We start from the raw sequence: 26,313 nt of genomic DNA, 5'->3' as shown, positions 1-26,313 counted from the left end.
CTATATGAAACATATTTCAATTAATCAAGTCTTAACAAGTTTGATTGCTTAACATGTTGGAAACATTTAATCATGTAAATATCAATCTCAATTAATATATATAAACATGGAAAAGTTCGGGTCACTACATTCGTGACCCGTTTGGCCCATGTATAACCCAGGGAGGTACATTCAAGTGTTGGGACAGAGAATGGACGTGTTAATACTGAGGGCACAAAGTCCCATGTGAGTGATGGTGGGCATGCGAGTTTTGTAAATGTTGGCTCGGGAGGTTTGAATTCGGTTGATCGTAACAGGGAGGAGTCTTCAAAGGTGAGGTTTAAAGGAGATGGTGTTGGTACGTCGTCGGGCAAAGAGGCTAACTTTTTCGATGAGGCGTGGAAAGATCTTAAAGATATTTGGGTTGAAGGTAAAGTGCTTAGTTCAAGGACCCATGCCAAAGAAAAGACAAAAAAGAAAGCCTAAGGTTCATGGTGACGGAGAAAATTTAATGTTGATGGGATTTGACGCTTTAACGTGTAAGCGTTTAGGGGAGTTATTCTTTTTATCTTTTTATGTTTTTTTGTTATAGGTCGTTTTTATTTCGTGTTACATTTTTGTATCGTGAGAAGTTTGTGGTTGTCTTGATTTAAGTTGTGCTTCTGTTGATTACTGCTAGGTTTCGGTCTAGTTTTTGTGGTTGTGCTTGTAGTTTGTGTTGTTTTTTCGTCGAACGGCTTTGTTGCCTTTGCCTGTAATTGTTTTGAGGCCTCATCGTTCCGATGATCGTCTTCGAGCTTTTCAGTTTTTTGAAAGATGATCGTCTTCGAGCTTTTCAGTTTTTTGTCAAAAAATAAAAAAATAAAAAAAAAATGAGAATTTTATAGATTTTGATAGATGATACTAGATGATAGATTTTCTCAATTTCATTATTTGGGCGGGTACCCAAGCACAGGCAAAATACAATAAAAAAACGTACTCCCTCACCACATAAAAAACTCACCTTGCCCTAATTCTTTCATCTTCACCAATTGCAACCATCAACCTCCGCCCCGCCGTCACCTTCGCCGTCGCCGTCGCCACCACTACCGTCATCAATTCCGACGTCGTGTATTTTCCTTGATTTTCATTTTCGATTGATAAGGTAAAACTTTGTTTTTATTACGAATTCGTAGAATTTAGGGTTCCAGATCTGCGAATTATAACGATAGTATCTGTTGAAAATTGATTTGACTAAATTTTGCATGAAACTAGGGTTTCATTTTCCACTAACGATGCTGGTAATTAGGTGTACTCGTAGTATAATACTCGTGTTAGGGTTCCCGTCGAACGTGTATTAGGTTTACTTATAAGTTATTGAAAGCTGAAATATGATTTTTTTGAAGCAGTATAAGTTTAGCTAATGATATAAAATTTATACTGTATCAAAATAGTTTATTGTCAATGTATGATTAATTGATTATATGTTATAGAGTTTTTGTTGGTAGGGAGTTATGATATATTAAAAGTTATTATTATTAACAGTCTTTTTTTTTTAATTGAGTTGTTGAATGTTAATTCCAACATGTTATTTCACCCTCTTTCGATCACAGCAGCAAGGATCATCTCTCTAGGTATTACCATCTTCTGTTTATATGCTAGTTTAACTTTCGTTTCAAATTTCAATCAGATGGTGTATACATTTTAACAATAAAATTACTTATTAGATATTAAAAACTCTAATAAAGACCAAGGTATCTAAATGTGAAGGCGAAGTTGAGGTGGCATGCTTATATTAGTAACTAAGGTGAACTGATTTTGCATACATGATTCTTTTTTTGTCGTGCTTTTTAATGTGGGTTACCAGAACCGAAGAACACGAAAAAATGGGAAGTTCAATCACGATGACAAAACAATTTGAAGAAAACAATTGGTATATCTGAAATTACAACGTATGGAACCGTTAGGCTTTTAATATGTGTACCTCCAAATTCTGAATAGTTTGTTTTAACGCATAGCGCATGTAACCATCAAACTTTGGATAGCCGTATTTTTGTTACTTTTTTGCCAGTGTTTGTTTGGGGAGTTTCTTTTCCTTAACCATTATACAATGGATTATCTCAGACCGAAACCGTTCATGTACTAATATATAATGTATATTATTACCAGAAGTGTATCTGCCTGCAATAACTTACCCGTTTGTAAGTTATTGTCAGTAAATGCATAATTGCATATTTATGTGCATGTGATACGCTTCTTAAGTTGTCTATTATAGTTAAAATGCTTATTATACCTTGCAAACTAAATATGCGATTTTTTAAGCTTTACACAAACCTGTTACGGAGTACGGAGTATCATTTATGCAATTGATAATTGTTAAATCTACTTACTACTACTAGTGACTAAAGTTAATAAATGAATTATTGAGGAGAAGTTAAAATAAAATAGTTCTAGATATATCAGCAGTTGCTCATCTTCTCTTGCTTTATCTGGTGATCGCGTATCGTAGGCTTGCATTACCTAATTATGGTCTTTTTGGAGGAAACTAAGGCTTCAGAAACTGGCTGTTGTCTACTAGATTTTTTTCATGAATAATACTCTAGAATGTTCCCTTTTTTATTATTTTAACATAAAAACTGCTATAAAGTACACTGACAGTAACAGATATTTTTTGGTATCTTAAATGAAAAGAAAATCATTGCTATGTTTTCTGTTTTTTTTTTATTAAAAAGGATTATTTGTTCAAATTGAAATTAAAGAAAACTATATTATCAGTGAAAATGGCAGCTGCTGGAGGTGGATATACAATAGATACAAATACATCCGTTAGACGACTAAAGGTTCTGTATTCTCATTGGCGGGAACAAAGAGATGATTTATGGGGAAATTGTAATGCTTTTGCAGTAGCAACACCACCATTATCAAATGATCTTCGTTATTTAAAGTCTTCATCTTTAAACCTATGGCTGCTTGGTTATGAATTCCCAGAAACAATAATGGTTTTTTCAGACAAACAGATCCATTTCTTATGTAGCCCAAAGAAAGCTTCAGTGATTGATGTTGTTAAAAAGTCTGCTAAAGAGGCAGTAGGTGTAGATGTTGTGATGCATGTGAAGCCAAAAAGTGATGACGGGTCGACCCAAATGGATAGCATTTTACAATCCATTGAATCTCTTGATTCCCCTGTTCTTGGTCATATAGCAAAAGAGGCTCCTGAAGGGAAACTTTTAGAGAAATGGGCTGAAAAACTGAAGTCATCTGGTTTGCAACTTAATGATGTTACAAATGGATTAGCGGATATTTTTGCTGTTAAAGAGGCTAGTGAGTTGACAAATGTGAAAAAAGCTGCTTATTTAACTGCTTCGGTTATGAAATTGTACGTTGTCCCGAAGCTTGAGAAGGTCATCGATGAAGAAACGAAAGTGACTCATTCTTTGTTAATGGACGATACTGAAAAAACAATTTTAGAGCCTACTAAAATCAAAGTGAAGTTGAAAGCAGAAAATGTTGATATCTGTTACCCTCCTATTCTTCCTCCTCATCATCATCAGATTCAAAACTTGCAGACAAAGAGTAGTAAACCGAAGAGTCAAAACTATGCACTATTGCTTGCTGATACTGTGATTGTTACTGATAATGGTCATGAAGTGGTTACTGGTTTTAGTACTAAAGCTTTTAAAGATGTTGCATACTCTTTTAATGATGGTGAGCAAGATTTAGATGAAAAAGTACAACCTAAAGTTGATTCGGGACATAATGAATATTCTAAAGCAACTTTAAGATCAGACAATCAAGAAATGTCTAAAGAAGAACAAAGAAGACAACATCAAGCTGAACTCGCGCGTCAAAAGAACGAAGAAACCGCGCAACGACTTGCAGGTGGCAGAAGTGCAACAGGTGATCTTTTTTTTTTTTGTGTGTGGAAAAATAATGTATTTTTATTGTACCTGGCAAACCAAACCCTAAGTGCTCAATTTGGGTCTAATGGGTCTTGCATATGGGTTAAACGGGTTGAGTTGTAAAGTTTCCAGTTTTTGAGATTCGCATCCCTATAAATTGTTCCAATGAGTTTCTTTTAAACATATTGGGTCTTGGACAAAAAATAAGAAATGGGTCGATCGGGTTCAAAACCACCAAGTGTAACAAATCGAGACGGGTCCAACGGGTCTTGTATGGGTCCAACTGTAAAACTTTGAATTTTAGTCGCACGATGTAATTTACCAAAATAAAATAAAATAAAATAAAATGAAATAATAAAAATAATAAACAATTAAAATTATAAAAAAATATTTAAAACTAAAATTTTATTGAACAAATTGGTTCTCGACCCAACCCGTTTGGGTCTCGACCCACTCAGACCCAACCCAACCCGGGTCCCGACCCAACCCGTGTGACCCATTTAAATTTTGACCCATGACCTGTTTTGACCCAAACCCATTTGGGTCTCGACCCAACCCGACCCGTTTGCCAGGCATAATTTTTATATATATAAATAAATGATCCGATGATAAGTTGAGTTGCAACCATTGATACAGACTGTGTGATTTGTTTGAACCTAACAGGTGATCGTAAATCATCTTCAAGAACTTCAAATGATTTAATTGCATATAAAAATGTAAACGATCTTCCTCCACCAAGAGATTTGATGATTGTGGTTGACCAAAGGAACGAGTCAATTCTTATACCTTTATACGGATGCATGGTTCCGTTTCATGTTGCTACGGTGAAGACGGTTTCAAGTCAAGCAGATACAAGCCGTAACAGTTACATTCGGATCATATTCAACGTTCCTGGAGCTCCGTTTTCATCAAATGATCCGAATTCAGTTAAGAATCAGACAGATATTTTCTTGAAAGAGGTCTCGTTTCGTTCTAAGGACGCGAGGCATATTAGTGAAGTGGTACAGCAGATTAAAACACTTAGAAGAAGCGTTGTTTCTCGTGAGTCAGAAAGGGCCGAAAGAGCGTCATTGGTTACTCAAGAAAGGCTTGTGCTTGCTGGGAATAAATTCAAACCGATTCGTTTACCCGATCTTTGGATCCGCCCACCGTTTCCGGGTCGCGGGCGGAAGCTTCCGGGTACTTTAGAAGCACACGATAACGGTTTCAGATACGCAACATCAAGGAACGATGAACGTGTGGATATTCTATTTGGTAATATTAAACATGCTTTTTTTCAATCAGCAGAAAAAGAAATGATTACTTTGTTACACTTTCATCTTCACAATCATATAATGGTTGGAAACAAAAAGACCATAGATGTTCAATTTTATGTTGAGGTTATGGATGTTGTCCAAACGCTTGGCGGTGGTAAACGGTCTGCGTATGACCCAGATGAGATTGAGGAAGAACAAAGAGAAAGGGACCGTAAAAACAAAATCAATATGGGTTTTCAGAATTTTGTTAATCGGGTTAACGATCTTTGGGGACAACCGAAGTTCAAAAGTCTTGACCTTGAGTTTGACCAGCCTTTAAGAGAGCTAGGGTTTCACGGGGTACCGCACAAAGCTTCTGCTTTCATTGTTCCAACTTCTTCCTGTTTAGTCGAGCTGATTGAAACTCCATTTTTCGTAGTTACATTAAGTGAAATTGAGATTGTGAATCTTGAAAGAGTCGGGCTCGGACAAAAGAATTTTGACATGGCTATTGTGTTTAAAGATTTTAAAAAGGACGTCCTTCGAATTGATTCGATTCCTTCTTCTTCACTTGATGGAATCAAAGAATGGTTAGATACAACTGATATTAAGTATTATGAAAGCAGGTTGAACATGAACTGGCGGGCCATACTGAAAACAATCACTGATGACCCACAAAACTTCATTGATGAAGGAGGATGGGAGTTTTTGAATTTGGAAGCTAGTGATTCTGACTCTGATGGGTCACAAGAGTCTGACCAGGGTTATGAACCGTCTGATGTGGAACCTGAATCTGAGTCAGAAGATGACGGGTCGGATAGTGCTTCGTTGGTTGAATCTGATGATGATGAGGAGGAAGAAGAAGAGGAAGGATCTGAAGAAGAAGAAGGGAAGACATGGGAGGAATTGGAGAGAGAAGCAACTAATGCTGATAGGGAAAATGGCGTAGAGTCTGATAGTGAAGAAGAGAGAAAAAGAAGGAAGATGAAGGCGTTTGGCAAGTCTCGTGCGGGTCCCAGCAGCAGTGTTCCAAAGCGTCCGAAGTTCCGAAGGTAAATCTCATTTGTTTATAAATTTAAGTACACTTAGACAGTACTCTTTATTTTTGCATTTTGAACTTCAATTTCAAATTCTGTTAAAATATTTTGAAATTGAAATAGGTATCGTCTTTATTTGAGGCTAATTTTATTTTTATTTTTTTATGTTGTTATCCTCTGAAATATGTTTGGCTACAGGTAAAGAAGGGAATGTAGTTTACCTTTAGAGCTGTATATTGCTGTTAATGATGGAAAAGGTACCTACAATTTGCTTTTTTTGTGTCTTTTACTGATTATTTTGGTTAATGGTTGTGATTCTTAATGTTCTATAGTCGATTATTTTCAACAAGTATATGTATTATCTTTGTGCAAATCTGTTTTATTGGTTTCTTAGTTTAACTGGAGGTGTTTAGGCGCCTTACTGTCCAAGTGCAACATAGTCAAGTTGTTTGATCCATTTTGAACCAACAGTTATTTTTTAATTGTTTAATTATACATCTGTACTCATTTAAAAAAGTAAATGGCCAAATGGGTTGAGTTTTATAAAGAAAAACTTACCTTTCAATCCTTGCAGGGAATTTGTCCAAAAAGTTTATCATTAATGTACTAATCTGATCTACTTCATGTTACTCTACTTACGCAGATTGAAAGACAAACTCTCATTGGTGTAACTGTTATGAAACTGGAAGGGGGTGGTGTGAGAATCAAGGTAGTACACTAATTTTCTCTTAGTTAAGTGCATCCAAATGTTTATGTAGTTAGTAGTTGCTACTATATTTTAATTATTTCGGATGGATATGATCCGGGCAACCTATTTAGCCTGTGTATGTAGTTATGTTTAGAATGATACTATTATAAAATACGGAGTCATTTGTTTGTGGTATTGAAATTTGATATTTTGCAGTTATGTTATATGATTTGTGGGTGACAAGATTATGCTGCTATCAAGGAACTTCTAAGACAAGTATTTGAGAATGTATTGGAAGGAGGTGTTATTTTGATGTTAAGTTGCTGTTGCTGCTAACAATGGCAAATATCATGTTTGTTCTTGAATTCTCGGTAGCGACCCGACAAAATCGTCATTGACGGCGCCGTCTACCTCGGTCCCGTTACGTGGTCATAAGTCTTTAAAACAACGTTTGACCAAAATATGTCGCATTCATTTCAAATGTAAAGATGTTTCAAAGTTTACAAAGTAGTTCAACGACTAAACATGTTATAACGTTTAAAGCACAATTGAAACATATGCGACACAATTTAAAGTAAGTCAAAAGACGCTCCACGTATGCATGTATATTCGACATTCAAGCAAGTATCAAAAAGTATAGTGCGGAAGCATGTATCACTTAGCATTCAAGGACCTGAGAAAAACATAGAAAATTTGTCAACGAAAACGTTGGTGAAATCATAGGTGTATGTATAAAGTATGTTTTGAACCACAAGATTTAGTATTAAGTGAATATCAAGCGTATACATCCCAAAAGATGTAATTTTGTATTACGAGCACTCAATTACCAAAACTTAACTGAATCTTACCTCTGCATAATAGTGTTAGAACCTACACTATATCCCGAAAATACGTTTCATTCATCCGAATAAGGGTTCGTCAAACCCGTATGGCCACACAACATAAGTTCTCGCTTACACCCTACAAGTGTAACTAATGATAATTGGACTTGAGGATTTTTGTTCTAACTCGTATGTATTTTTGCTTTCGTATTTGTGTTCAAAGTATAAAAGTATAAATCGTTTATGTTTTCTCATCCCAAGTATAAGTTTAAAAGAGTAAAAGTGGGACTATGATCTCACCTTGAGTTCTCGAATGTAAACGTATTTCACAAAGTAAACATGTGCAAGAAAGAATGCTAGTCTCGACCTAAACAATATGTTGTATCAATATCGGTAAGGATGAAGTTGGTCAAAGTGTTCAATTAGTCCTATGGCTCGTTACGACTCGATTAATATAGCATGTGAGTCAAATTGTCAAGTTTCATGCAAGATACAAGTATAATAGCACGTTAGAACGATTGCATAAGTATTAGGTTACGTTTGAATAAAAGTAAACTTTGGTCAAGTCATATATATATATATATATATATATATATATATATATATATATATATATATATATATATATATATATATATATATATATATATATATATGTGTGTGTGTGTGTGTGTGTGTGTGTGTGTGTGTGTGTGTGTGTGTGTGTGTGTGTGTGTGTGTGTTCGGGTCGGGTCCTGAACTATTTTTCTGAGGTTTTTAATCATATATAAGCATGTTGGCCAAGTTTCACGTTAATCGGAGGTGCGTAGCATAGTTAGAACTAAACGAAAAAGTGAAATTTTGGACAGCCGGGTTTGGAGCGCCGCTCAAGGTATTGGAGCGCCGCTCCATGTATCTGTTCAACAATCTGGGCAGTTTGAACACTTAATGCACGAATCCAACTTCAAACAACCATAACTAATGAACCGTAAACATTCAAAACACGTATCTTATATCGTTGAAAAGGTAATTTAACGAGGAATACAACTAAACACTTTTCATCACACAAAAATATCATTTACAATAACCGAATTCTCTTCAAGTGATCATTAAAGGTTCATTATCAAGGTCTCAAGTTCACAAAATGCATAAGATGATTTGGGAACTTAATACACATATATAATACGTCGTTTCGTAGGTAATTACGCATACAATACTACTAAACACTTACAAACAACATTGCAAGGCTTTTTAATGCATCAAAGATCACATTTAAGGCCACCAAACCCTAACTAACAATCATAAAATCCTTAATCATGTTAATAAGGCTTTTCCAAGTCAACTTACATACCAAATTGAATCTAGTGATGCTAGTAACACATTTAATACATGCACTTTTAACATCTAACAACATATGATCAACCAACTCTCAAGATCAAACACACCCATTTCAAGTTTAAGCTAGTTACATCAAAATGACAAGAACAAGCATACAAATCATATATTCATGTTAGACTTGAGCCATAAACACTAATTAACACTTTTATAAGTTAAAAACATCAAGAACAAAGAATTTAGTGTTTTTAGAAAGTTACCCAAACTTGATGAAATCGGTATGGAATTGAAGAGGAAGATGCAAGGATTCCAAATATGTAATTTGTTTTGATGTTTGATTGCTATATTGAAAATAGATGATGAATCTTTGATTTGGAGGTTTGAGAGAAAAGTTGGAAGTAGTAAAGAAAAAGAGGATGAAATGAATGGAGGAGATGGTGTTGACCATTTGACCTAGTCACAAGTTTGGCCTCTTGGCAAGTTTAGTTCCTCAAGTTTAAGAGCGGGTGCGTGAATTACCTAAACGGAATATTTTAAGAACGCGTATTAACGGAAGATGTTACGATTATATAACGGACTTATAAAATAATTAAACGGAAAACAAACGGAAAAAGACGGGATGTTACATTACCTACTCCTTAAAAGAAATTTCGTTCCGAAATTTAAGTAGATGTAGTGGTCGTTGTTTCTTCCTAGGGATCTTGCGTTGCCGACTCTATGAATAAGTGAGGATACTTTCTTTGCATTTGATCTTGTCTTTCCCAAGTAAACTCGGGTCCCCTTTTGGCGTTCCAACGGACTTTGACAATCAGAATTCGGCTTTGTTTTAGCGTTTTGACGGAGTGGTCTACAATTTCAACTGGTTCTTCCACAAAGTGAAGTTTGTCATCAATAGTAAGCTCCTCGAGAGGGATGACTAGTTCGGGTTCGGCAAAACACTTCTTCAAATTTGATACATGGAAAGTAGGATGAACGGAGCTCAGTTGAGGCGGGAGATCTAAACGATAAGCAACGGTTCCAACACTCTCCAAGATTTCGAAAGGACCAATATACCGCGGATTTAGTTTCCCGCGTTTCCCGAAACGGAATACACCTTTCCAAGGTGCGACTTTTAACATTACGCGGTCACCGACTTGGAATTCGAGGTCGTTGCGTCTAATGTCGGTATAGCTCTTTTGACGACTACGGGCCGTCCTAAGCCTATCTCGAATTTGAACGATCTTCTCGGTTGTTTCATGAATGAGTTCGGGTCCGGTGATTTGTGTGTCGCCTACTTCGGCCCAACAAAGAGGTGAACGACATTTTCGGCCATATAATGCTTCGAATGGTGCGGCGTTAATACTCGCGTGATAACTATTGTTGTAGGAGAATTCGGCGAGAGGCAAGTGCTTGTCCCAAGCTTTTCTGAAATCGATAACACAAGCTCGTAGCATGTCTTCCAAGGTTTGAATTGTGCGTTCGCTTTGTTCGTCGATTTGCGGATGGTATGCGGTGCTCATGTCTAATCGTGTTCCTAACGCTTCTTGTAAAGTACGCCAAAATCTAGAAACAAAACGGCCATCTCGATCGGAAATAATCGATAATGGTACACCGTGACGGGCTACGATCTCTTTAATGTAAAGTTGTGCAAGTTTCTCCATTTTGTCGGTTTCCTTTATGGCAAGGAAGTGAGCGGATTTGGTGAGATGGTCTACAATAACCCAAATAGTATCATAACCGCTTGCCGTTCTTGGTAGTTTTGTGATAAAATCCATCGTTATTCTTTCCCACTTTCATTGCGGGATTTCGGGTTGTTGAAGTAATCCGGATGGTCTTTGATGTTCGAATTTGACTTTGGAGCAAGTTAGGCACCTTCCAACATAAGTAGCGACATCCCTTTTAATGTTCGGCCACCAATATTGTTCTTTGAGGTCGTGGTACATCTTATTGGCACCAGGGTGAATCGAATACCTTGACTTATGGGCTTCGTCTAGAATAAGGTTTCGCAAGTCCCCATAACTAGGCACCCAAATTATTCCGGCAAAATATCGGAGTCCGGTCTCCTTAACTTCGAATCGAGAGGTGAGGACGTTCAAGCGTTCGAGAGAAATGTTTTCATCCTTGAGAGCCTCATCTTAGGCTACCCGAATTTGGTTATTGAGATTGGTGTGGATGGTGATGTTTAAAGCTCGGACACGAAGAGGCACCGCTTTTCCTTTTCGACTTAAGGCATCGGCTACTACATTTGCCTTTCCCGGATGGTAACGAAGCTCACAATCGTAATCGTTCAAAGTTTCAATCCACCGTCGTTGTCTCATGTTTAGTTGCTTTTGATCGAAGATGTGTTGGAGGCTTTTGTGATCGGTGAAGATGGTACTTTTGGTCCCATAAAGATAATGTCTCCACATTTTGAGTGCAAAGACAACGGCTCCGAGTTCAAGATCATGGGTCGTGTAGTTCCGTTCATGAATTTTTAGTTGTCGAGATGCATAAACAATGACTTTCTTTCGTTGCATCAATACACACCCAAAACCATGTTTCGAAGCATCACAATATACAACAAAATCATCATTGCCTTCGGGAAGTGACAAGATAGGGGCGGTGGTTAGCTTTATCTTCAAGATTTGAAACGCGGATTCTTGTTCGGTTGCCCAAATGAATTTCTTTCCCTTGTGAGTTAACGCGGTTAGAGGACGTGTGTGACGATCGCTCCAAATCCATATGGACGAACACGTCATTCATCGATTTCATTGCGAGGTATTTGACCTCTATATGATACGTTTTGTAAACATTGCATTCTTTTGAAAAGGCACACCATAAATGAATATTTAAATCAAAGGTTTTCGACAGCTGATGATTTCTACATATAGACAATCACCGTAAATAATAGTTTACAATAGTACTTCCGTTGACAATGCAGTCAAAATAAGATACATGGTGATGATTTGGTGAATGCAACGTTTCCTTGAAAAATATGTCATGTAAGACTCCATGCACATAGCTTATCTAACATATAATCAAACAGCGGAAGACTTCTAGGAAACCTGAGAATAAACATGCTAACAAGTGTCAACACAAAGGTTGGTGAGTTCATAGTTTTAATGTATCGTATAATCTGTATATAAAGGTGGATCACAAGATTTCAGTTGTTTCATCCGAAACATTTATCAAAATATTCTACGAAATTGAGCACCCTGGTAACTAAGCTTTAACGTCTATAATAAGTACCCCTGTTTTAACATACATGCAACCAACATGTACAATACACGCAAACCAACGTATATTAACTCAAATAGCATACGTCTGTTTTATAGTTCAGGCTAGGGTTTCTATACCTGGAACAGACGGGGATGTCAAGCCCTATGGATCCATATATAACTACTCGCGCCCACCAGTACTTATAACCGGCAGTTACTAGTTACCAAAGCTAAGGGATTTTCGGTTCAAACTCGGTGTAGAATTTAGTATGTACTTGTATCCATTGCGTTTAAAATAAAGTGCATGTATTCTCAGCCCAAAAATATAGATTGCAAAAGCAATTAAAAAAGGAGCAAATGAAACTCACCTTAGCAGCATATAAATTCGTTTACCAAAATGTGATCGAAACTCGGATTACCAAATAATCGTAGATCTCAACGTATCAATATTGAGATTCAATATTGCAGGAAAGGTACGTAGATGCAACAGAGACGATAAACGCTAGATTGACTTTACGAGCTATATTCCCGAACTATACCCATAACCTCCTTAGCTATAACCCATAATTTCCTTAGCCTATCCTACTCGAAAATCAGTTTTGGAAACTCATCTTAGATCACTCGAGCAGCACTCCGTCGTAGTATTTTATGTGTAATACTAATAATATTAATACTCTTAATCATTAAAATTAATAATAATATTAATCTTTAATAATAATAATAATAATAATAATATTAATATTAATATATATAAATATAGAGAGAGTAGAGATTGAGATCAGAAATGGATTCGGGTACCAGAGTGTTCGAGCTTTATACATGTTTGGCCTAACCACACCCCATGCGATCGCATGGGGTTTGTGGTATTAAATCGTGCGATCGCATGATCACATGTACCAGCTGGAATCCACTTCACTCCCCTGCCGACACTCCATTTGTAATGTAACATAAGTAATTTATATATATTATTTAATATATAATATATTTAATCTTTAGAATTAATTAAATATAATATTATATTTACGTGCGTGGTAAAATGTAATTTTTGTTCAAATGACTCGTACGTTGTCACTCAACTCATGTACCACTTTCAGTTTTTCGAGCGCACTTTCGTACGTCTAGAAAACTAGCCTTTTACGTTACGCGACGTGTACCTTTAATAATAATTTGATTTATTTATCAAAAAAAATGCTTTATGAAAATGTATCTTATAAAATTTGAGCGTCGTGGTCATTTGCTTCTATAAATCAGTGACTCGTTGTTTACCAAAATATTTTATTTTAAATTAAGATGTTTTATGACGAAGTTAAAATATATATATATATATATATATATATATATATATATATATATATATATATATATATATATATATATATATATATTTAGAAATATAAATTTGTATCCAAAATCTTTCATCTAACAATATAACATTTAGTTTTTCAAAACTATTTATTTTTCAAAGTTTATTTTTATTTTACTTAGGAAAATAGTTTAGCGCGTAACGTTTTTCTTTTTAAGAATTTAAATAGATACAAGTACTAATCGTTTTTAAATATCAATTGCGTCAGTAGGCGGGTGTTACTACCGTATACTTAATTTGAAAACATATATATTTAATGAACACGTTTTAAATACATGTTACAACCAATATTTCAACTTATGTTTATTTATCCAAAGGCAGTTTAGATAGACAAGTCCTGTTATATATGCAAAAGTGTTTTCGTACAGTTGAAAACTACATCAATTGATTACTATGGAATTCCATCGACAAACATATGGAACTAAATACTATATTGTAAAGTATTTATACTTAATATTTCGTTAACGTTATCAAGTTATAATATATACGTGTATTCATATATAATCATTTACGTTTGTTTAATGGTTCGTGAATCATTGGAATTTGGTCGAGGTTAAATGAATGTATGAACATAGTTTAAAATCCTCGAGACAAACTTTTCAAACTTTGCTTATCGTGTCAGAATAATATAAAGATAAAGTTTAAATTTGGTCGGAAATTTCTGGGTCGTCACAGTACCTACCCGTTAAAGAAATTTCGTCCCGAAATTTGAGTGTGGTTGTCATGGCTAACAATAGAAATGTTTTCATGACGAATATGAGTTGATAAATAGAGTTTTATCACCGTTGTGTAATATGAATAAACAATTCGATTATTTGAAGAGTACGAATGAAGCTATCACAAAAGTGTGAAGTGAGAGAAGTAGAGTTTCGTCGTATCTTTTGACGCAGATAGGGTTGATTTCCGGAGTTTTAGGGATTTAAAGAAAATCTTGGAAATCTATAAGATCTGATTCTTCGAGATTTAAGGAAATTAGGATCTCTTTAGTTAAATGCGGTCATCTGTCTCGATTGTTACGTCTGATTTTTCCTTTATAAATTAAACTCTTCTGTTCCATCATCCTCACCATTCTTATACTTTATTTCTTAGTTCATACATCCAAAAGATTGTGAAAATGCTTAATCCTGTTCTAATCCTTGATATTTTTCTAATTATCACTTCTTTCATCCTTCTTTTAAACTTCCACCAGAAAAATCTGTTTCCTTCTACTATTGCCTTGGGGTGATACTATTCTTAATTATACCGTGTCTTTATATTGCCATTCGTATTAATATCCACGATTTGTAACTTTCGTGTTGTTATTGGGCTTTATATTTTCTCTTATATTTTGGAGCTCTATGCTTTCGTTTTTCCTTCCCGACTTCAAGTCAAGCGAATAATGGTCCAGAATTCGTAGCTATACATTTCGGAATGAACATAGTTAATGTTCTAAGAAAGAAATTGTAATGACACGATCTTGATTTGTCAAATTACCAGAATATCTGGAAAAGACCGAATCATCAAGAAAAGTATTTTCTTGATATATTTAGAGATTAAATAGAATGAAAGAGTTATGTAACATGGTTCATGATGAGGGTGTGATCTGTGAACCTTTATCACGTTCCATTAGAAACTCAGCATGACTTACTGTAATATAATCACGTTGATCAAGTGTCATTATATTATACTAACTCATGCTTCAATTCCCAACATTACTTCAAAACATCTATTTTTCGAATTTTTCAGATTTTAGAAACTAAAATAGTTTCTTTTATGATGTAACACAGATAGCGCGAAGAGATGAATGATTTCAGATAAGAATGGTTATAAAAAAATATCTTCAGAAATATGGAGGATATTTATAATGGAAGATACTATGATATCTTAGAATATTTAAGATAAGATGATGATGAAGAATATTGTCCGCAAAGGTTTTAGAGTAAGGAGCAAGGTATTTGCTAAGGATTTCAGCAGACACTGAATCATTTGTATTCTTTGAAGGTAGATTTCGTTTTTGTGATTTGTCCACAGCCTCCTTCATGGTCTGCTCAATCCGTTTTCCAGTTCCAAACCTTTTCTTTTTCTCAGCTTTACCACCATACTATTCTTTATCATCAAACTTTTGACTGTTAAGGTCGTTTACAGTTTTTGCTGCTTCATCAGCATTTTTCCAAAATTCGGAGAACTAGTTTCGTTGTTTGGGGTGTTTTTTTTTAGAAACTTCACATTCGAAGTATGTAAGTCTAGAAGATAGATGTTATCTATATATAACTGTTGTCGTAGAAAATGCTGCGAGATTCAAAATACTGATTGCTAATTCTCGGTGGTTGGTATGGCAATTATTGTTACAAGATGTGGATGAGTACATGATAAGGTTTCAATGAGTATAAGGATTTTTCGAAAGGTCAAGGATTAATAAAGTTGTTGGTAAATTTACTGCTAATGTGGTGGAGCATGAAAGATTCCCCAGTAATAAGAACGTATATGTCAAGGTTATAATAAGGTTAATCTGAAAAGTCAAAGTTGACTGGTTGAAAGTGTGGTAAAACTGGATACTTTGAAAAGGGATTGCAATATTATTTTCAGTAATAACAATGCTAAAGGATCTTTCACATTTTTGAAGTTAAAGTATAGCTTTGAAAGATGTAGAGATCTAAGAATGATGTCACCGGTTCAGAGTTATGACTTGGATTCTGATCCATCAATATCAGAATATATAATTGAATTTGTATGAAAATGATTGTATATCGTTGTGAGCATTGTTAATAATTTTTGAATCAAAGTTGAAGAATGTACAGTGTAACATATTAATTGCGAACTTATATTTTTCCCGGGTATTACCTACCCGTTAAAGATTTCACAATTAATACTTTGTACAAAGAATTTTCATTACAGTCTTTATGAAAATTTCTGTATGTATATTTTCTTCAGATGTAATACAGATTTAACGAGTTAATATCATATTAAGCTCATTTGATTTTTGACTTGAATTAGAAATGAATAATCTCCAAAACATTAGAGATTACCTAATCTTCGCGGATTATTTCACTAATGAAGTTAATACTTCATTATTTATTCTTATTGATATTCCTTGACGAAGGATGTTGATGCTCGTGGAATTTTTTTTTTGTGAACCTTACAAGGCACAGATGATGTTTTCTGGAAAGTTTCGAGTACATCGAAAATGAAAATGAAAAATCATTTATGTAATTGAATAATACACTTGGTTTATTATGAAATGGAATTCATTAAGTTGAAACAGAGATTGTAGTTAACAATGGTTAAGTTGTTAAGGAAGGATGTACATCATTGCATATTAGTAATATGAACTAACCGAGTAGTACCTACCAGTTAAGATTCACACGTAATAGCTTAGTACGAAAAGATTTATTTTGATTTCAAAATTCATATATATTAAATATACATAAAATTTATTCAGGGGAAATGAGTTAATACTTCATCGGTTATTGTTTCTGGTATTTCTTGGTAACTACGGTGCGTATGACATTGATGCTCGTGGAATAGATTGTGAAGTTGAGGTTTGCAATGCGGATGTTGTTGGTGGTGGTAATGGTACTGTTGGTGTTGTTGTCGGTGGTACTGTTGATGCCGGTGATGCTGCTGGTGCTTGTAACCTTTGCACCATATTCTCCAAAGCCACTACCCTAGCGCGAAGCTCGTTGACTTCTTCTACTACACCGGGATGATTGGCGGTTCGGACGAGCGGATGAATAAGATCCAGAATTTGAGATAGTATATTATCGTGAGAGATACTCTGGAAATGAGAGAGAAAATGGTGTCTCGAACAGGTTCGTCGGTAAGTGTTTCAGGTTCTTCGCCAAGAGGGCAATGTGGTGGATGGAAGGGATCGCCTTCTTTTTGTCTCCAATAATTAAGTAGGCTACGAACCCATCCCCAATTCATCCAGAATAGGTGATGGCTGATTGGTTGATCCATTCTGGTTACACTGTCTTCGGAATTCAGATGAATATCCATATCGGAATAGCTGTCGGAGTTTAAGGAATTTGAACTAGATACGGGATCCATCTTGTATAATTAGGGAGATGATTTTTGATATAAATTAGATTATAGAATTTAGTTTGGTATTCTTCAATACATAATTTACATATGTATATATAATACCAAATTCCATAAATCACGGAGAAATTTTCGGAAGATGTCAGGAAAAGTTTACAGTAACAGATACGCTAAGATATAAATTTTTGTTTATACACTATTTATGCAATAAATGCAGGAAAACATGTCTAGACTTAAGAATGATAAACATGTAATTTTCGACAAGAAATGATAAGCAAAACTTTTAACATGTAGACATGGTTGAAGTCCAGACTTACTAATACATCTTAACAACTATCAGTTAGACACACTCATGCAAGACCTGGTTCGCAAGGACCAATGCTCTGATACCAACTGTGACGATCGCTCCAATCCATATGGACGAACACGTTATTCATCGATTTCATTGCGAGGTATTTGACCTCTATATGATACGTTTTGTAAACATTGCATTCTTTTGAAAAGGCACACCATAAATGAATATTTAAATCACAGGTTTTCGACAGCTGATGATTTCTACATATAGACAATCACCGTAAATAATAGTTTACAATAGTACTACCATTGACAATGCAGTCAAAATAAGATACATGGTGATGATTTGGTGAATGCAACGTTTTCTTGAAAAATATGCCATGTAAGACTCCATGCACATAGCTTGTCTAACATATAATCAAACCGCGAAAGACTTCTAAGAAACCTGAGAATAAACATGCTAACAAGTGTCAACACAAAGGTTGGTGAGTTCATAGTTTTAATGTATCGTATAATCTGTATATAAAGGTGGATCACAAGATTTCAGTTGTTTCATCCAAAACGTTTATCAAAATAGTCTACGAAATTGAGCACCCTGGTAACTAAGCTTTAACGTCAATAATAAGTACCCCTGTTTTAACATACATGCAACCAACATGTACAATACACGCAAACCAACGTATATTAACTCAAATAACATACGTCTGTTTTATAGTTCAGGCTAGGGTTTCTATACCTGGAACAGATGGGGATGACAAGCCCTATGGATACATATATAACTACTCGCGCCCACCAGTACTTATAACCGGCAGTTACTAGTTACCAAAGCTAAGGGATTTTTGGTTCAAACTCGGTGTAGAATTTAGTATGTACTTGTATCCATTGCGTTTAAAATAAAGTGCATGTATTCTCAGCCCAAAAATATAGATTGCAAAAGCAATTAAAAAGGGAGCAAATGAAACTCACCTTAGCAGCATATAAATTCGTTCACCAAAATGTGATCGAAACTCGGATTACCAAATAACCGTAGATCTCTACATATCAATATTGAGATTCAATATTGCAGGAAAGGTACGTAGATGCAACGGAGACGATAAACGCTAGATTGACTTTACTAGCTATATTCCCGAACCATACCCATAACCTCCTTAGCTATAACCCATAATTTCCTTAGCCTATCCTACTCGAAAATCAGGTTTGGAAACTCATCTTAGATCACTCGAGCAGCACTCCGTCGTAGTATTTTATGTGTAATACTAATAATAATAATACTCTTAATCATTAAAATTAATAATAATATTAATCTTTAATAATAATAATAATAATATTAATATTAATATATATAAATATAGAGAGAGTAGAGATTGAGATCAGAAATGGATTCGGGTACCAGAGTGTTCGAGCTTTATACACGTTTGGCCTAACCACACCCCATGCGATCGCATGGGGTTTGTGGTATTAAATCATGCGATCGCATGATCACATGTACCAGCTGGAATCCACTTCACTCCCCTGCCGACACTCCATTTGTAATGTAACATAAGTAATTTATATATATTATTTAATATATAATATATTTAATCTTTAGAATTAATTAAATATAATATTATATTTACGTGCGTGGTAAAAATATAATTTTTATTCAAATGACTCGTACGTTGTCACTCAACTCATGTACCACTTTCGGTTTTTCGAGCGCACTTTCGTACGTCTAGAAAACTAGCCTTTTACGTTACGCGACGTGTACCTTTAATAATAATTTGATTTATTTATCAAAAAAAATGCTTTATGAAAATGTATCTTATAAAATTTGAGCGTCGTGGTCATTTACTTCTATAAATCAGTGACTCGTTGTTTACCAAAATATTTTATTTTAAATTAAGACGTTTTATGACGAAGTTAAAATATATAAATATATATATACATTTTTAGAAATATAAATTTGTATCCAAAATCTTTCATCTAACAATATAACATTTAGTTTTTCAAAACTATTTATTTTTCAAAGTTTATTTTTATTTTACTTAGGAAAATAGTTTAGCGCGTAACGTTTTTCTTTTTAAGAATTTAAATAGATACAAGTACTAATCGTTTTTAAATATCAATTGCATCAGTAGGCGGGTGTTACTACCGTATACTTAATTTGAAAACATATATATTTAATGAACACGTTTGAAATACATGTTACAACCAATATTTCAACTTATGTTTATTTATCCAAAGGCAGTTTAGATAGACAAGTCCTGTTATATGCAAAAGTGTTTTCGTACAGTTGAAAACTACATCAATTGATTACTATGGAATTCCATCGACAAACATATGGAACTAAATACTCTATTGTAAAGTATTTATACTTAATATTTCGTTAACGTTATCAAGTTATAATATATACGCGTATTCATATATAATCATTTATGTTCGTTTAATGGTTCGTGAATCATTGGAATTTGGTCGAGGTTAAATGAATGTATGAACATAGTTTAAAATCCTTGAGACAAACTTTTCAAACTTTGCTTATCGTGTCAGAATAATATAAAGATAAAGTTTAAATTTGGTCAGAAATTTCTGGGTCGTCACAGTACCTACCCGTTAAAGAAATTTCGTCCCCGAAATTTCATAGAGGTCGTCATGACTAACAATGAGAATGTTATTATAACGATTATAGAGTTTTATCATGTTCAAGAAGAATGGATAAAATAATTCGATTACTCGAAGCGTGTGAGTGAAGTTATCGTAAATGAATGAAATAAGATAATAGTGATTCGTCGTATCTTTTGACGTCATCACGATTGATCTCCGAAAAGAAAATCTTTGTAATCTATATTGGATTTGATTATTCGGCGATTAAGGAAATTATGATCCTCTTCGAATTAATGCGATAATCCATTTTGATTTCTCTGTCGGATATTTCACTATAAATCCACCTCATTTGTTTTCTTACAACTCACACCTTCTCAACTCATATTTTAAAGTATTTGTCAATATGCTTCATCCAGTGCTGATTCTTGATATACTCCTCACTTTCATATCTGTCGCTCTTCTTTTTCATCTGCCTCCGGAAGAATCTATTTACTTCTACTATACTCTTGGTTTTATAGTATTTTTAGTTCTCCCGTGTCTTTATATTGCTATATGCATTGATATATACGGTTTGTGATTTCTGGGATGTTGTTGGGTTTTATATCTTTCCTTATATTTCAAAGTCCTTGCTTCTTCTATAATCATTGTCATCCACAGTTAATGCTCTCTTCTATTTGCTATGATTTATACTCCCATTTCTAGTTCGGAGCTTTGTCCTTTCGTTTCTTCTTCTTGTGATTAAGCACCGCTTGTAATGGTCCAGAATTCGCAGATATAAATTTCGGAATGAACATTGTTAATGTTCTAGGAAGGAAATTGTAATGGCATGATCTTGACTTGTCAATCCATACCAATTATTACATCGAAGCTCCCTAGCTCTATAGGTATCAAGTCAATTTCAAACTCTTTACCCATTAAGTTTAACGTACACCCCCGGTAAAATTTGTCAGCACTCAATAGTTTCCCGTTGGTCACTTCAATGGTATAAGTAGTATCTAGTGGGAGTGGTGGAGTGCTAAAAGAGTGAGTCAAAGTCTTGGATACAAAACTCTTATCGGCACTCGATTCGAATAAGCAAGAGACATAAGAATTGTTGAGAAGAAATGTACCCGTGACTAGTTCATTGTCATCTGGGGCTTCCTCGGTATTGATGTTGAAAGCTCGGCCGCGTGTATTGGAGTTAGCTTTCTTCTTTGGGTACGCATTCCTATAATGACCCGGTTGGCCACATTCATAGCAAACACCCAGTTTTGGTGCATTGGGCCCCTTTTGAGCAACGTGGGCGTTATTTCTACAATCGTGGGCCAAATGGCCACTTCTTTGGCACTTGATGCAAAACGGCCTTCCACATTCACCCAAATGATGTTTGTGGCACTTGTTGCAATACGGCAAAATTCCGGCATAACCTTTCTTGCCGTCAGAAGTGAAAGGATTTTTGGTGAAGGTGTTGTTGTTGTAGTTGCTTGATGGAGTGGCTTCCTATTTTCTTTTATTGCCACCCGATTTATCCTCGGCCTTAGGTGCCGGTACTACGATTTCATCCACTGTTTCAATCAATTGGCGGGCCATCTTTAAAGCTTCTTGTAGGTTAGCGGGCTTGAATAACATTACCCCATGTTTGATGCTCTTAGGAAGGCCATCCATGTAAAGTTCAACTCGTAGAGGCTCGGGATTTACAAGGTTTGGAAACATTAGAGCTAGCTCTGCAAACCGTTGATTATAAGCGTTGAGGTCGTTTTCGACCGCTAACAAACCTCTTAGCTCGCTTTCGAGCCTTCGGTTCTCTTCGCGTGGAAAGTATTCGGTGATCATCCTTTCTTTTAAATCGGACCAAGAGAGAGCGTGGGCTTCATCGGTACCCACCGATTGTACATACGTGTTCCACCCACCGGTAACTCAAAGAAAGTGTGGGTGGAGTATTTGACCTTGTCTTGGTCCCAGCAACCGCTTATGCTAAAAACGGCTTCCGTTTGCTCAAACCATCGAGTGAGAGCAACCGGTCCTCCGGTCCCATCGAAAGTATGAGGTTTGCACCCCATGAAAGCTTTGTAGGAGCATCCCTCGTTTGAGTTACCGGCTCCATTGTTGTTGTTGTTGTGGTTGTGAAAGGACCCGTTCATATACATTATAAACGATTCACAATAGTTGATTACATCGCGAGGTATTTGACCTCTATATGATACATTTTACAAACATTGCATTCGTTTTTAAAAGACAAACTTTCTTTACAACGAAAGTTGACGGCATACACACCATTGACGGCAACGTCTTTCAAAATATGCCATGAATGACTCCAAGTAATATCCTTAAAATGAGCTAATGCACAGCGGAAGATTTCTTTAATATCTGAGAATAAACATGCTTTAAAGTGTCAACCAAAAGGTTGGTGAGTTCATAGGTTTATCATAACAATCATTTCAATATATTAATAGACCACAAGATTTCTGTTTATAAATATATGTACATTCGCAAGTGTATAAAAGTATTCTATAAGTTGTAGGCACCCGGTAACAAGCCTTAACGTTCATGTTTTACCCTCTGAAGTACACCAGATCAGGTGTGTTTAAAATAACCTCGAAGTACTAAAGCATCCCATAGTCAGGATGGGGTTTGTCAGGCCCAATAGATCTATCTTTAGGATTCGCGCCTACCGTACATAGACAAGTAGTTTAATGTTACCAAGCTAAGGGTATATTTCTGGTTTAAACCCACGTAGAATTAGTTTTAGTACTTGTGCCTATTTCGTAAAACATTTATAAAAACAGCGCATGTATTCTCAGTCCCAAAAATATATATAAAAGGGAGCAAATGAAACTCACAATACTGTATTTCGTAGTAAAAATACATATAACGTCATTTAACAAGTGCAAGGTTGGCCTCGGATTCACACACGTATCAATATTGAGATTCAATATTGCAGGAAAGTACGTAGACGCAACGGAGATGATAAACACTAGATTTACCTCACGAGCATACCCATGAACCATACCCATCACCTCCATAGCTATAACCCATAATTTCCTTAGCTTCGACTCATTCAAAAAAACTATTTTAAAATCACTCGGACAGCACTCTGTCGTAATATTTTATGTATACTAATAATATCTTGAAATAATACAGAGCAAATATATATATATATATATATATATATATATATATATATATATATATATATATATATATCGATTGAGAGAGTTTAGAGAAATATATTTTCAAGTTTCTATGAAATAATGAAACCTATTGAATTCTATTTATAATAGATTTTTGAATTATTAAAATGAATTATTAAAGTATGAATTATTAAAGTGAATTATTAAAGTATGAATTATTAAAGTGAATTATTAAAGTATGAATTATTAAAGTGAGTTATTAAAGTTAAAGTAAAGTAAAAGTAAAGTAAAGGTAAAGTTAAAGTATAGTAAAAGTATAAAAACTATGTATGTATAATACGCGTATAAATATATATAATATTAATTTAAATCGTTATATATATTTAATGAAATAAAATATAAATATCGTTATATTTATTATACTGGTTAAGTAATGAGTTGTCAAAAGTGATTCTAGATATTTATAAAAGTTATATACGTTTTAATAATAAAGTTCTTTTTAAACTGAAAACGTCTTTGTACGTTTGAAAATAGATTAATAGAATATTATGGAAACCAATTCTCCACTAACTTTTGTCTAACTTTCATAAATGACACTTTTTGTTTTTATTTATAAATAGCTTTACAAATTATTGTGAATGTCGTTAAGAGGAATAGATTTTCTCAAATCATAGTGGACCTCTCAACAGAGACTTGTAATCATAATTCAATGTTTCTGATAATTCAATCATTTAATATATATATTTTTTAATTTCGTCGAAAATCATATTGAAACAAATACGTTCGTGTAAAGTATTATACATTTAATACTTTATTAATATTCTCAAGTTATAATATATATACATATACATATCTATTTATATATATCGGTTCGTGAATCGTCGGAATTTGGTCGAGGTTATAATGAATGTATGAACACAGTTTAAAATTCTTGAGATTTAACTTAACAAACTTTGCTTATCGTGTCGGAATAATATAAAGATTAAAGTTTAAATTTGGTCGGAAATTTCTGGGTCGTCACAGTACCTACCCGTTAAAGAAATTTCGTCCCCGAAATTTCATAGAGGTCGTCATGACTAACAATGAGAATGTTATTATAACGATTATAGAGTTTTATCATGTTCAAGAAGAATGGATAAAATAATTCGATTACTCGAAGCGTGTGAGTGAAGTTATCGTAAATGAATGAAATAAGATAATAGTGATTCGTCGTATCTTTTGACGTCATCACGATTGATCTCCGAAAAGAAAATCTTTGTAATCTATATTGGATTTGATTATTCGGCGATTAAGGAAATTATGATCCTCTTCGAATTAATGCGATAATCCATTTTGATTTCTCTGTCGGATATTTCACTATAAATCCACCTCATTTGTTTTCTTACAACTCACACCTTCTCAACTCATATTTTAAAGTATTTGTCAATATGCTTCATCCAGTGCTGATTCTTGATATACTCCTCACTTTCATATCTGTCGCTCTTCTTTTTCATCTGCCTCCGGAAGAATCTATTTACTTCTACTATACTCTTGGTTTTATAGTATTTTTAGTTCTCCCGTGTCTTTATATTGCTATATGCATTGATATATACGGTTTGTGATTTCTGGGATGTTGTTGGGTTTTATATCTTTCCTTATATTTCAAAGTCCTTGCTTCTTCTATAATCATTGTCATCCACAGTTAATGCTCTCTTCTATTTGCTATGATTTATACTCCCATTTCTAGTTCGGAGCTTTGTCCTTTCGTTTCTTCTTCTTGTGATTAAGCACCGCTTGTAATGGTCCAGAATTCGCAGATATAAATTTCGGAATGAACATTGTTAATGTTCTAGGAAGGAAATTGTAATGGCATGATCTTGACTTGTCAAATTACCAGAATACCTCGGAAAAGGCCGAATCATCAAGAAATATTTTCTTGATATTTAGAGATCAAAGAGAATACAAGAGTCGTGTAACATAACACATGATGACGTTATGATCTGTGAATCATCATGTTCTATTTAGAAACTCAGCATGAATTACTGTAATATAATCACGTTGATCAAGTGTCATTATATTATACTAACTCATGCTTCAGCTCCCAACACTTCTTCAAGAATATTCCTATTTTAAACTCGAATGTTTCAGAATTTAGAAACTAAAATAGTTTCTTTTATGATATAATACAGATAGCGCGAAGAGGTAAATGATTTCAGATAAGAATAATTATAAAAATATCTTCAGAAGTATGGATGATATTTATAATGAAAGATACGATGATATCTTAGAATGTCTAATATCACAGGATGATGAAGGATATTGTCCGCAGAGGTTTAGAATCAGGAGCTAGGTATTCGTTAATGACTTCAGCAAGTACTGAATCATTTGGATTCTTTGAAGGCAGGTTCAGCATTTGTGATTTGTCCACAGCCTCCTTCATACTTTGCTCAATCCGTTTTCCAGTTCCAAAGCTTCTCTTTTTTCTGAGCTTTGCCAATATACTATCCTTTATCATCCAACTTTTTACTGTTAAGGTCGTTTACAGTTTTTGCTGCTTCATCAGCATTTTTCAAAATTTCGAGAACTGGTTCGCAGTTTAGGGTGTTTTTCAGAAATTTCTCATTCAAAGAATGTAAGTCTTGGAGGTAGACGTTGTGTGTATATGTAATTGTTGATATAGACATGCTGCGAGGTTTTAAAATACTGATAGCCGATTCTCAATAATTGGTATGGCAATTCTTGTTATAAGTTACGAATGAGTATATGATAGGGTTTCGATAATTATAATGATTTTTTTTTGGAAAGTCAAAGATCAGTGAAGTTGTTGGTAAGTTTATTGCTA

General features: G+C 34.5%; 1 protein-coding gene across 1 annotated transcript; it reads left to right on the top strand.

Annotated features, from left to right (window-relative positions):
- The first annotated feature begins 1,044 nt into the window (after window positions 1-1,044).
- LOC139872681 (FACT complex subunit SPT16-like) lies at window positions 1,045-7,436 on the top strand. Its single transcript, XM_071860636.1, has 6 exons — window positions 1,045-1,123; window positions 2,734-3,855; window positions 4,521-6,144; window positions 6,328-6,386; window positions 6,773-6,838; window positions 7,034-7,436. Exons 2-4 carry the CDS (start codon window positions 2,739-2,741, stop codon window positions 6,329-6,331), a joined length of 2,745 nt encoding a protein of 914 aa, XP_071716737.1. The 5' UTR covers window positions 1,045-1,123; window positions 2,734-2,738; the 3' UTR covers window positions 6,332-6,386; window positions 6,773-6,838; window positions 7,034-7,436.
- The last annotated feature ends 18,877 nt before the right edge of the window (window positions 7,437-26,313 follow it).

This window comes from Rutidosis leptorrhynchoides, chromosome 1 (genome assembly GCF_046630445.1).
Source record: "Rutidosis leptorrhynchoides isolate AG116_Rl617_1_P2 chromosome 1, CSIRO_AGI_Rlap_v1, whole genome shotgun sequence".
NCBI classification, from domain to species: Eukaryota; Viridiplantae; Streptophyta; class Magnoliopsida; order Asterales; family Asteraceae; genus Rutidosis; species Rutidosis leptorrhynchoides.
Note: the sequence above shows the minus strand (reverse complement) of the source record. Positions and strands in the feature narration are given on the sequence as shown.